Source organism: Poecilia latipinna, unplaced genomic scaffold, assembly GCF_001443285.1.
Source record: "Poecilia latipinna isolate Pla-1442-1.1 unplaced genomic scaffold, P_latipinna-1.0 Scaffold1577, whole genome shotgun sequence".
In the NCBI taxonomy this organism is placed as follows: Eukaryota; Metazoa; Chordata; class Actinopteri; order Cyprinodontiformes; family Poeciliidae; genus Poecilia; species Poecilia latipinna.
Genome location: NW_015114193.1, coordinates 99,626 through 112,577, shown reverse-complemented (window position 1 = coordinate 112,577; position 12,952 = coordinate 99,626). Strand labels below are relative to the sequence as shown.

The following is a 12,952-nucleotide window of genomic DNA, read 5'->3' as shown; positions in this document are numbered from 1 at the left end:
AATACTTAAGTATTAAAAGTAAAAGTACTTGCTGAATCGCTAATACAATATCATTAAGTGAACCGATCGTATTTAATTTTAATACATCAGAAATGTTCCATCTTAATGAACAATGCCACAGATAAAGCATGTTTTTATTATGTTTACTCTGTAACATAGTTTAGACTTAGATATGTGATTCTATGCATCATAATTTCAGGGATGGAAACATCTTGTCTCCTGTCCTAACATAGCATGAACTTCACTTTATTTTTTTGCCACTAGTGGCTTTTATTTTGAAAGAAATCCAACAGAAAGGGGATGGAAAGAAGGTGGGTGAGGGAGGACATGCAACCAAGGAGTTACATAGCAGAGTTGTAGTCAAGACCACCTACCCAAGACCAAGTCAAGACCAAGACCAGCACCCCGTACTACGTGACACAAAAAAATTAAGTTTTACCTATCAAAATTGCTTCTCAAATTGATCTGAAAGATCCACATTCCCATAAAACACCTAGATATTAAATACTTACAGCTGAAATAAATTTAATCAGTAAAGATCCGTCCAGAAGAATCGGATCGTTCCTGAATGTCATATCAATGCAAACTTTGGTCACAGTGTTGTCCCCTATTTGCGACACATCAGTCAACACCTCCGTACAATAATTCAGCGCATGAGTGACAACTTTTAATCATCGCAGATGCAACATGTGTGTCTCAGTCAGTACAGCTAGCTTTGCTAGCATCACGTCCACATAGCTTACCTTTCTTTAAGCTTTCCTTCCAAGTGACGCTAAAAGTTGGACGAAGTCCCCACCGTCTGTGAAAGCGAAGCGCTGCTTATTTTACATGTCGCCATATCTATGATTTATGCAGCGCTATTATATTACTGACGATCAGACAGACATCTCCTCCCGCTCAGAGGAAACCACTGCGCATGTCTGGAGCTCCGCCTGCGAGTAACGTAACACTAAGTCACGTTATTGCTTGGATTTTACGGCGCCACCTTAAGACCCTGAACTTCACATTTTAACCGACAAAAAGAGCAACGCGACTTGGATGTAACGAGTAACGCGACAGTTTTGTAGAAATGTAGTGAAGTAGAAAGTACAGATACTTACTGTAAAATGTAGTGGAGTAAAAGTAGAAAGTATCCATTATTAAATCTACTTAAGTAAAGTACAGATACACGAAAATTGTACTTAAGTACAGTAACGAAGTAGTTGTACTTCGTTACTTCCCACCACTGATCGACACATCATAAATTGCTGGAGTTTGAGCAGCAACACTTTGGGGAAAATAAAATATGAAATAGAAAACACTGAGAAGAATCCATTTGGTCAGTGTGGCTGCATTTTTATATTTAGTTCTAATTATAGGCCATTTTATTTACATTCATAATCAGGGCACTTCTGCACATAACAGTTCATTTGTGATGGCCCAGAAATAAGAAATGGGTGAACCAGCCAGAAAACATCTGGGATGTTGCTATTAAAACATTTTCCGTAACAAGATCTGTCTTGGATACATATGAAGCTCCATAATGGGCAACTTCAAAGGAAATGAAGGAGCAAGATTGTGATAAATCCTCCCAGACTATGAGTGTTTATGCAATGTCTGCTGGATGGAGAGGTGACAGTCGAAGACAGACCTGTCACAGGATACTCAAATATGAGTTCTACAAATGTATTCAGAAGGTCATAGTCCTGCTGCTCTGCCGTATCCTCATTTAATTTTAATAACAGCTTCACACAAAATATGAGACAGAGGCTATAGTAGTGGGACGGAGGACTCAGGCTGGCTCATTCTTGAATGCTTAGGTGGTTTTTAAGTCAGCCCCGCAAAATTTACAATTATGGAAACTGGAAGGTATAATTTTGCATGGATTTTGTATTTTTATCAATATGATTTTTTTTTTATTTTGAACATGATAGAAATATAAAAATCACCCACATGAACAAGGAATGTGATAGACACATATTTTGTTTTAACCTGGGGTGGTTCCTACAATCCTTATTTCTTTGTTGAATGTTTGTATGTTGGGTTCCTGATTCTCTGACTACTATTCTTATGATAGTTTTTTTTTTTTCTTTTGAGGCACAAATTTTAAAATTCTATGAAGAAGTAAAGTAAAACCGGCTCTATACCACAGAAAGAACACAAATAATTAAACCTATTTCTTTTTATTTTTTGTCTGGTCTATTATGTGTAGTGAGATAAATAATTAGGACTGAATGTGCTTGCTGTGAGCATTACTGCCATTCATTATTGAACCAAAAAACAGATCTGGATGTCACAGATGCATGCAGTGTACAAGGGTACAAGAAGGATCTTGTATCTGGTGTTCCATCAGGGATCTGACTGACTGTGTTCATTTTAAACCAGAGAATATGCAGAAGCATGCAAATACCAGGGTTTCAAGTTTAAAAATGAAGTGCAACTCTGACAAGTTTTATTTCTAAAAAAAGATTATGAAAGAAAGCCTTGCTGGTATTTCTGTGAATTTGCATTTGGTGTGCATGCCTTGTCCAATCCCGACAGCTTTCACCGACTCTTCAACTAAAAGTTGTAGGCAGCAATTCCCAGCTCAGGAATTGCTGCCTACAACAATGCCTACAACAATGCCGTATAGATTCACAGATTTTCAACACACTGTACACTCTCTAGTCAGTACGAAACAGAGCAGATTATATAAGTTTTTTTATATATATAATTACCTGTATAGATAGTATACCCAGGTAAAGGGACAGTAAATTTTATATAATTTAGACAACATCATTCATCCGTCACTATGCTTGGCCACATTGCATGAAGTGTTCAATATTTTAGAATAAGACTTTGGTAACAGCAAAGGCTACTTCTTTTTGCCATGTAATTTATTAAAGTCCTAAACTTTCAGTGACTCTATTCAATCCAACTGTATTTTTTGTGTTTACAATGCTTTTTCAAAAATTGGCAATCGTCAAAATAGCCTAAAATTAATAGTACTCTTTCACAAATTTCACCTTCTAGTCGATCTCTCCCCTGTTCAAATTACAGTCATATGAAAAAGTTTGGGCACCCCTATTAATCTTAATCATTTTTATCTCTAAATATTTGGGTGTCTGCAACAGCTATTTAAGTTTGATAAATCTAATAACTGATGGACACAGTAATATTTCAGTATTGAAATTAAGTTTATTGTACCAACAGAAAATATGCAATTGCATCAAAACAAGCTTTGACAGGTGCAAAAATTTGGGTACCCTAATTTTATTGATGTGAATACTCCTAACTACTTTTCACTGACGTACCGAAGCACAAAATTGATTTGGTAACCTCATTAAGCTTTGAACTTCATAGCCAGGTGTAGCCAATCATGAGAAAAGGTATTTAATGTGGCCAAATGCAAGTTGTTCTCCTACTTGAATTTCCTCTGAAGAGTGGCAACATGGGCACTTCAAGACAGCTCTCAAATGATCTCAAAACAAAGATTGTTCAACATAGTTGTTTAGGGGAAGGATACAAAAAGTTGTCTCAGAGATTTAATCTGTCAGTTGGTGGAGGTTCCATCATACTTTGGGGCTGTGTGGCCAGTGCCGGGACTAGGAATCTTGTTAAAGTTGAGGGTCGCATGGATTCCACTCAACATCAACAGATTCTTGAGAATAATGTTCAAGAATCAGTTACAAAGTTGAAGTTACGCCAGGGATGGATATTTCAGCAAGACAATGATCCAAAACACCGCTCCAAATCTACTCAGGCATTCATGCAGAGGAACAATTACAATGTTTTGGAATGGCCATCCCTGTCCCCAGACCTGAATATCATTGAACATCTGTGGGATGATTTGAAGCGGGCTGTCCATGCTCGGCGACCATCAAACTTAACTGAACTGGAATTGTTTTGTAAAGAGGAATGGTCAAAAATACCTTCATCCAGGATCCAGGAACTCATTAAAAGCTACAGGAAGTGACTAGCAGGGGTGGCCAAGTCCAGTCCTCGAGAGCCACCATCCTGCAAGTTTCAGATGCATCCCTGCTTCAACACACCTGAATCAAATGACTGGCTCGTTATCAGGCCTCTGTAGAGCTGATCCCGGTCTGTTGGAGTAAGGATACTTCTAAAACTTGCAGGATGGTGGCTCTCGAGGACTGGACTTGGCCACCCCTGGACTAGAGGCTGTTATTTTTGCAAAAGGAGGATCTACTAAATATTAATGTCACTTTTCTGTTGAAGTGCCCATACTTTTGCACCTGTTAAATTTTGTGTTAATGCGTACCGCACATTTTTTTAGTCCAATAAACCTCATTTCAATACTGAAATATTACTGTGTCCATAAGTTATTGGTAGTATCAAACTGAAATAGCTGTTGCAAACATCCAAATATTTAGAGATAAAAATAAATAAGATTAATAGGGGTGCCCAAACTTTTTCATATGACTGTAAATATTATAATTGGAAATATAAAAACAAATGGAATTTGGTCTTAATCAACATTGTGGTCCTCATGCTGTGACACAGTATATGGAGACACATGCAAATATTTTATTTGAGATGGTTATGCATTTTTGGCATCCTTGAGTGAAAATCCACTGGTTGACTAGATTATTAAAACTATAAAACATGTTTTAGTTTACTCACTAGAAATTGAAATGCTAAGATCAAAGTCTTAGCATCTCAAAATATTAATCTACACATATTCATATGAATCAAACATACTAATCTAAATACTGCATCTAATATTTTCGTAATTTAGAGCAGTTCACATTTTAGCACAAATGTGAGGGTTAGAGAGAATTAGGTAGGTCTCATACAGCTCAACAGTATATGGAGTAAACATTTGAGAGTGTTGCATTCTTTATCGTTTTGTTATGGGAACCTGCTCTTTACCCTTCAGCAAAGCACTGATCTGCAGTAGTTGTGTTGTTGGAGGCCTTACAGAATGTGTCTTGCCCACAAAAAAGCACTGGGTATCAAATTAACTAAACCTTTTCCCATATTTTGTGTTCAAACCTTTAATCTTAACTAGTCAGATGTATGTTATTTTTTGTATTACATTATAATTGTAATGGATAAAACCACAGTTTGAAATTTGAATAAGAATTTGGAGATTCAGTAAGTATTACAATATTCTTGCAAATAGAAGCCAAGTCACTGAGCCTTCATTGTGTTAGCCTTTTTATACAAATTCCAGCAGATACTGAAGCATTAGTATTCATACTGAGCTGTAGCTTGTCAGGTGACAGTAAAGATGAATGGGCTTTAAGATGAGATGGGGCAGAGAGTAAGCATAGCTGTTCTTCTTCTATGCCTAAACTTTACTAGCTATAGATGGTGTTACAGAGAAAAATAAATGTACATTTTCTACACACATTTCACAGCAGCTTAAACTCAGACTGAGAGAAAATGATAAATTAGGGCTGACGAAAATGGGTAGAGTAGCCAAAAAGTGACTCTCTTCAGTATTTTTACTCAAGTAGAAGTAAAAAGTTATAATAAAAAATATGTTCAAGTAAAACTAAAAAAGTATTTGGTAAAAATGCTACTTCAGTACCCAGTTCTTGAGTACCACTGTTTGTTCTGATTTAATTAAGTTGAAAAATTGTAATTTCAAAAAAAATGTAACATTGCATGCATATTCCAATACTTTTACTGATAAAATAACAATATCAAATTTGAAAAGAAGAAACACACATTTCCTAATTTCAATTTTCCCCAACATAAAGCTTTTGAAACCAATACTTACAGTAGGTAAATTAAGCTTGTTAGAACAGTGCATAGTACAACCTGTGGCAACACCATTTCCTGTATGTTCAGTTGACCTCCAAATGGCACAGCAGCCTAGAAAATAACAGAATGACAAAGCTTAGTGAAGTGATAAACACACCAGAAGTCTCACCTTTACACAAATTGTGTGTTTCTGTGTCTGATGCCTTTTTGGTTATAACATACTTTTATGTCATTCAGTGTAGGAACTCGAGGAGAGTAAAATAGCCAGAAACTGTACTCAAGAGTAGCATTGCTTCAGTATATGTGACGTACTGATCATAAGTCATAAAATATTGCATACTTTTGTATGTACCATTATCAGAATGCATAATTTTTCAAACTTAAAACATGCAGGGGGACCCATCGCGTGCAGCAATGCTGTACACACCAAAAATCAAAAGACAACATGATTGAATTTATGATTATAGATATAGACTCTAGGCTTAGACTGTACCATAGAGCCCTAAAGACATTAATGGGACAAGACAAAATCTGTTGATAAATGACAAAGAATTAAGTAGCATCATGATTAGTTTGCAGTTATTATTCATAAACCATTTCCTTCTTCCAGCGTAAAAGGTCCAATAAACCTGCCACTTAATTCCCAATGTAAATATTCTAATACGTTTTTCAATATTATGCCACACAGCAAAGATATTTAATAACTAAAACAGCTGAAAGGGACAAATCCACTGATGCATAAAGCTCATTTGTCTGTATAATGCTTGAGACATTCATTGACCCATGAAGTGCACATCTTACTCTTAGTTTCACCTGCATGAAACTGTGCAGCCTGTTGGGGCATCAAGAGACAGACGTAGGCAGAGACGGGTCTTTGGAGAGACAGGGTGAGAGGTCCCCTGACATAACACAATAGTCACAAAGGGCCAGTGTAGAAAAGGCCTGTCCATTCAAATGTTCACAAAAATAATGCAGTTAAAAATGAATGGGGTGAGTCAGAGAAGGGGAAAATAGGTGACAAGGTAGACTGAGGTAAATATTTTCTCTAACAAAGACTGTTTCAAACATTTTTTAGGCCTAGCCAACACACAGAAAACTGTTGCTAGGAGCAGCAAGAAGTCTTCTTGATTAAAAACATGTAAATCAACTTAAATTTAAAAATAAAAACGTGAATAATTGGAGAGTTCCAATGTGCTAAGTGGTTAGAAGTCATTGAAACAGGGTTTATGTCAAGTTATATCTAATAAGTGTAAAAACAAAAGACACAAATGATTCTACACCATCATTTAAAGCAAAGATTACACCAAAATGGGAAAACTGCCTGTAAAAACACACTTTTGTTTTCCCCATAGGATTTAAAAGTGAAAGTAGTAGCCAGGAGCCGTCAAAGAAATGGTATCTATTATAGGTCATCAGCATGTGTGATCGACTCTTTGAAAGTGGGTGTCTAATTCTTTTTAACTGGAAATCAAAGAAGTCTTAGCATCTGGGAAAACTGTCTTACCTACTGACACTAGGGGGAGAAATGAGAAAAATACCCAAACTGTTCCATTTCAGACTCCATAAACCTCAATGATCATGTTAAATGTCAGCTAAATTAAGCTGGATGTGGCTGACCCTACAACAAAGTGCCATATTTGGAGAAAACAAAAACAGCTGATGTCAAGCATGATGGGGTGATGATTTGGGCTGTTTTTTTACAACACTTAAACCATGCAGTCATTCACAAAACATGAATGTATCACATTATGCTAAAGTTTTGCTGGATCAATTGTAAACCCATCTGCCTCAGAGCTAAAGCATGGCTGAAAATGGGTCAAAAAGAAACAGGACAAGGATCCCAAACACACCAGCAAATCAACAACAGAGAAAGGCTAAAAAAAGGAAAACAAAAAGATGTTGGAGAGGAACAGTGAAAGTCCAGACTTATTAGGGTTTGAAATACTGAGGGGACCTTGAGAAAGCTGTGCCGGTTTGAATGTCTGTGAACCTCAATGAGTTGATCCAATGCCATAAGGAAGAGCAGGGCAAAATTTAGATGAGAAACTATGAGCATGGTCTAATATAAATTCATCTGTGAGGAGTCTTGCAAAGGAATATTTATGTGAGCATGAATCCCAGATTTTCAGTTTTAGTTTGAAAAGATAAACCTCACTTGCCTAATTTTATGCATTTGTTTTGTTATAAAAGCTGGCATTCTTGCTTTGTTCAACATAAAAACAAATGAAAAAAAAAACACACAACTAAAATCTACAGAACAAAAACAGAACCAAACTCAGTAACCAAACTAAGTCCTCAGCACAGGTTGGCATTCAAAACAAAAGCTCCTCCACCTGGATGGGATAATGCCATTTCTAGTCTTAGTATTTGTCCTGTTTTTTAGAAACAAGTGAAAAACATTAAAAAAAAAGATAAATACAAGAGCAACAAAGACATGAGAAATTATCCCTTGTTCAATTATCCTACTTCAAGAAGGATTTACTCTGGTCATCAATGTTACAGTCTGTTAATCTAAAATAATTTAACCTGAAAAAGATACGATTTTCTTGTTTTAATAATCTCCTTGTTAATTCTCATAGTCTTATTCTAACAGCTGTTTATATGATGAGTTCCAGTTCTGTACAGGCCCCATTGTTGCATTCATTGCACTTTATTAGTTTCCTTGTTTCCATCTGAAATCTATGGTCTTTGAGAGCCTTAATTTTCCTCCACCAATTATAGAAAAATGCACTGAAAAATTCCTGAAACATAGCTCTTTAGTCACCATGTATATTTTCTATATTTCAGCTTCTCCTTTTGAATATCTAATTTTCTATACCTTATACCAAACAAAACTTAAGCTTTTATTCCATCATTATGTATAAAAGCTCTAAATGCAGTGTTATTTAGATACATAACACTGCATCAAAATTGTTTAATAAATGGAAACAACAGTAACCAAATCTGTGATATTATTTTAATAATGCAACATCAGAATATTTACAATTTTGTATCTCATCATATGAAACTGTACTATGTGATAATGGGCTGCTTGTGTCTGCTTGTCCACAAGCAGACACAACGTGTCAGTGGGATTGATGGTAATTGTTTTCAGCATACTCAGAAGTCTGCAGTATAGCAGGATAGTTGCACAGTATGGCCAAGCCCTTGCATTGATTGTCTGATTCTATTACTTGTGAGGAACTTCACCCTAACTAAATTAAATCCAGGGGAAGGGAAAGTCATTGAACATTTGAAGTCATGTTGATGTAAAAAAAAAAAAAAAAAAAAAAAAAAAAAATACACATTTTCTGTTTTACTTATAAAAAGGTATTCAAGTGCAAGAAGTAAATTTGGGTTGTAATTAATATCTTATGCATTTTAGAGTCTCAACCTACCTAAAAATTCCTAAATCATAAAATATGATCTTATGGAATGGTGTTTTTTTAACCATAGAAAATCTTCCCTAAACTTCAAAATAACATTTGCATCAATAGAAAAATATGATGGCATAAAACCCTGTAGACCTTGCAGAACAATACTTTATAAAGAACTCCAATGCAACAGAGTCCAGTCTTAGCATTTTCTCTAATAATATGCACATCTCCCTAGTCATAAAAATCTATTTAGTAAAATGATTTTTTTCTTAAGGTTCAAAGCATATCAATATTCTGTATTTCTCTGTCTCCCCAGGTAAGCAGTAGGATGGTGTCTGGAGAGGCAGGAGGGCACAGCTACTTGGTGGCATGCTGGCAGCCCATCCTGATCCTGATGCTGGGCACCGTCCTTTCAGGCTCCACCACTGGCTGCCCTTCAAAATGTGACTGCAATGGTCAGGAGCGTTCAGTCGTCTGTCATCGAAGAAGGCTGGCAGCTCTTCCTGAGGGCATCCCCACTGAAACTAGACTGCTAGACCTCAGCAAAAACCGTCTGAAGACTCTAGGGCCTGAGGAGTTCATTAATTACCCTCAGCTAGAGGAGCTGCAACTGAACGAAAACACTATTTCATCCATTGAGCCGGGGGCTTTCAGTAACCTAATGAACCTTCGAACGCTAGGCTTGCGCAACAATGAGCTAAAGCTCATTCAGCTTGGAGTGTTCACGGGCCTGACCAATCTCACACAGTTGGATATAAGTGAGAATAAAATTGTTATTTTGCTCGACTACATGTTCCAAGAGCTGTACAACCTGAGGGCTTTGGAAGTTGGGGACAATGACCTAGTCTTTATATCGCCTCGATCATTTCATGGTCTGAGCAATCTTGAAAGCCTCAACATTGAAGGGTATAAACTGGGCTCAGTTCCAACTGATGCCCTTAGTCATGTACATAACTTGCTATCCCTTCGATTACGCTATCTGAACGCCACTGATATAAGAGACTTCTCCTTTAAAAGGCTGTATCGACTAAGAATACTGGAGATTTCTCATATGCCTGCCTTGAATACTATGGCTTCACAAAGCTTGTATGGACTTAACCTCACATCACTGTCTGTCACAAATTGCAATCTGTCTACCATCCCCTATGAAGCCATCAATCATCTCAGATATCTTCGATTTTTAAATCTATCTTTCAATCCAATTCATACTGTTGAAGGTAACCAGCTTTTCAGTCTTCAAAAACTCCAGGCATTTCATTTGGCTGGTGGACAATTGGTGGCCATTGAGCCTTACTCATTCCGTGGACTCAACCACCTCCGTATTCTTAACGTGTCAAGAAATAGCTTGAGCACCCTTGAGGAGTCTGTTTTTCACTCAGTGGGAAACCTGGAGACCCTGGCTTTGTATGAAAACCCTTTGGCTTGCGACTGCCGCCTGCTATGGGTCTTCCGCAGGAGGTGGAGGCTTAACTTCAACAAACAACAGCCCATTTGTGCTTCACCTAAGATTGTGCAAGGAAAAGAGTTCAAAGATTTCCCAGACGTACTGCCTCCAGACTACTTCATCTGTCAGAAATCAAAGATTGTGGATTATAAGGTTGTGGAAAGCCATGTTGATGAAGGAACTACTGTTCACTTCACGTGCATGGCAGAGGGTGATCCAGCTCCAGTGATAATGTGGCTATCCCCCAAGAAGGAGTACATTACTACAAAGACTATAGGGTCAAGGCTCTCAGTATCCAGCGAGGGTACACTGGAGGTACGCTACGCCCAAATTCAGGACAATGGCACCTACTTGTGCATTGCCAGTAATGCTGCTGGCAATGACACCAAAGCTGCTCACCTTTTTGTACACAGCTACTCCCCGAATTGGCCACATCAGCCAAATAAGTCATTTGCTTTTATTTCTAACCAGCCAAGTGATGAAGGTGCTAATGTGACCAGAACAACAGTTCCATTTCCATTTGATGTAAAGACACTTATTGTCGCAACCACAATGGGATTCATCTCATTTCTTGGAGTGGTCCTCTTTTGTCTTGTAATTTTATTCCTCTGGAGTAGAGGAAAAGACAGCACAAAGTCAACTATTGAAGTTGAATATGTGCCACGAAAAGAGGAAACAGAGGAGGCCAGTCCAACTGAGGCACCTGTACAATTCAACATGAAAATCATGTGAACTCTTAAAGGAGGTCATGTAAGCTTACAAACTGCAGCCAGGATGCATACTGTTCTTGTCAAAAATATGTAATCAGTTTGTGAGCGATAGCACAGCAGCAAATGCATCTAGACAGTATACCTTTGACATTTTTTACTTCAGGGACTGAATCTTTAAAAATAAATGTTGAACAATTGTTCAGATTTCTGTACATGTATGTACTGTACAGTATGCTAACATGCACTCGATTACATGATTTCTGTGTGGAACCAAATAAGGGTTATATATGAAAAAAGCACAGTTACAGTATATGACAAGCAGGCTAATACAGATAAGCAGTTGATAATTATTTTAAGTAGTCTTTCTTTTGTGAAAAACAAAAATTATGTGGATAATGGATTTTTTCTGTTGGCTATTTTTTTTTTTACCTTTGATAGTTGTTAAAAGCACATGAACCTGTCACAAGCAGATGTTTTCTTGCCTGAAATACGGAGATAAAAATAATTTTCCTTTCCCCTCATTTAGTTATTTTTTTTTTCATTTTCAGTCAAGAGATAAGTATGACACAAGTACTTTCTTTTGAGTTTATTATATTTAACAAAACATACATTTACTTTTCAGAAATTGACCCAATAATTTCTAAGATAATTGTTTAAAAAAGTCATGAATCAACAAAATAGTTATGGTTTTTGTGGCTAAATATAAAATTAAAACTTTGATTTTATTTGCTAATTACAGACAAAATATGTATTTAACACTGGCCTTTCTGATGTTTTTTTTTTGTTCTTTTTTTGTTAAATCCTTAAATCATTTATCGAAAATGTTGAAGAGGGGGTAATTTGGCTAAGGTTAAATTTGAAAGTGTGCATGTTACCAAACTGCATAGAAAAGCCCGTTTCTGCCAGCAAAGGAAGATTGTCATTAAATGTATTTAAATGTTGTGATATACATATTTTTTTCTGTACTTTATTCCTCTGTGTACATTACGCTATTGCATAATAGTAATGCTTTTGATAGCTGTGGGTTTTGAGCAAACTGCAATCCAAAGAGCAGATTAAATATACAGTAAACATGTTTTTGATGTACTTAACTGAAAGAGAGTGTTATTGATTTTAGAACATAACGTCGCCCTTGAAAATATTCTGAGCAAAAATCTCTAAAATACTTTACAACCTATTTGACTGTTTAGTAAGGTTAATCACTGTCCTAGAATCCAGAAGGCACAACGTCACTACATATTTACAAGTTAGTGACATTATTTATTTGTTGCCTTAAGAACCAATTTTCCAATTTTCTGCTAAGCAATACTCAACATTTCTATGTAAAATGGAGTTCCAGTTCTCAGAATTTTATGTTGTCCAATTTATTTCACAGTCAAGGTCTGCTCTGAAGATAATGTGTTCATTAACTTCTAAATACATGTTTAAAAGGGGTGGGTAAATTGAAATTCTATTAAAATAAAGGACATTTTACACAACAGGCTATTTATTTTATGCTAAATGGGAAAGAAGATGATGATGCTGCAAGTATATTTCACACAGGTAATTTCCTTTATAATAAGGTTTCAGTAAGAAAATATTTCACAATACCTTGATAGCATTTTCTGGTATTTCTATGTTGGTACATGTGACTGAGCTTGTAAATTTAGATTCATTCCAAATTTCTGAAGAGATTTATATATATACAGGTGCTGATCATAAAATTAGAATATTGTGATAAAGTTCATTATTTTCCATAATGTCATGATAAA

The 12,952-nt window shown here is 36.3% G+C and overlaps 1 protein-coding gene across 1 annotated transcript in view; it reads left to right on the top strand.

Moving 5' to 3' along the window:
• LOC106963755 (leucine-rich repeat and immunoglobulin-like domain-containing nogo receptor-interacting protein 1-B) overlaps positions 1 to 12,679 on the top strand; it is a 26,636-nt gene extending 13,957 nt beyond the window's left edge. The window contains exon 2 of the mRNA XM_015058829.1: positions 9,364 to 12,679. Within this exon, the coding sequence (XP_014914315.1) occupies positions 9,364 to 11,223 (1,860 nt within the window). The 3' untranslated portion in view covers positions 11,224 to 12,679. The remainder of the gene's footprint in view (positions 1 to 9,363) is intronic.
• The last annotated feature ends 273 nt before the right edge of the window (positions 12,680 to 12,952 follow it).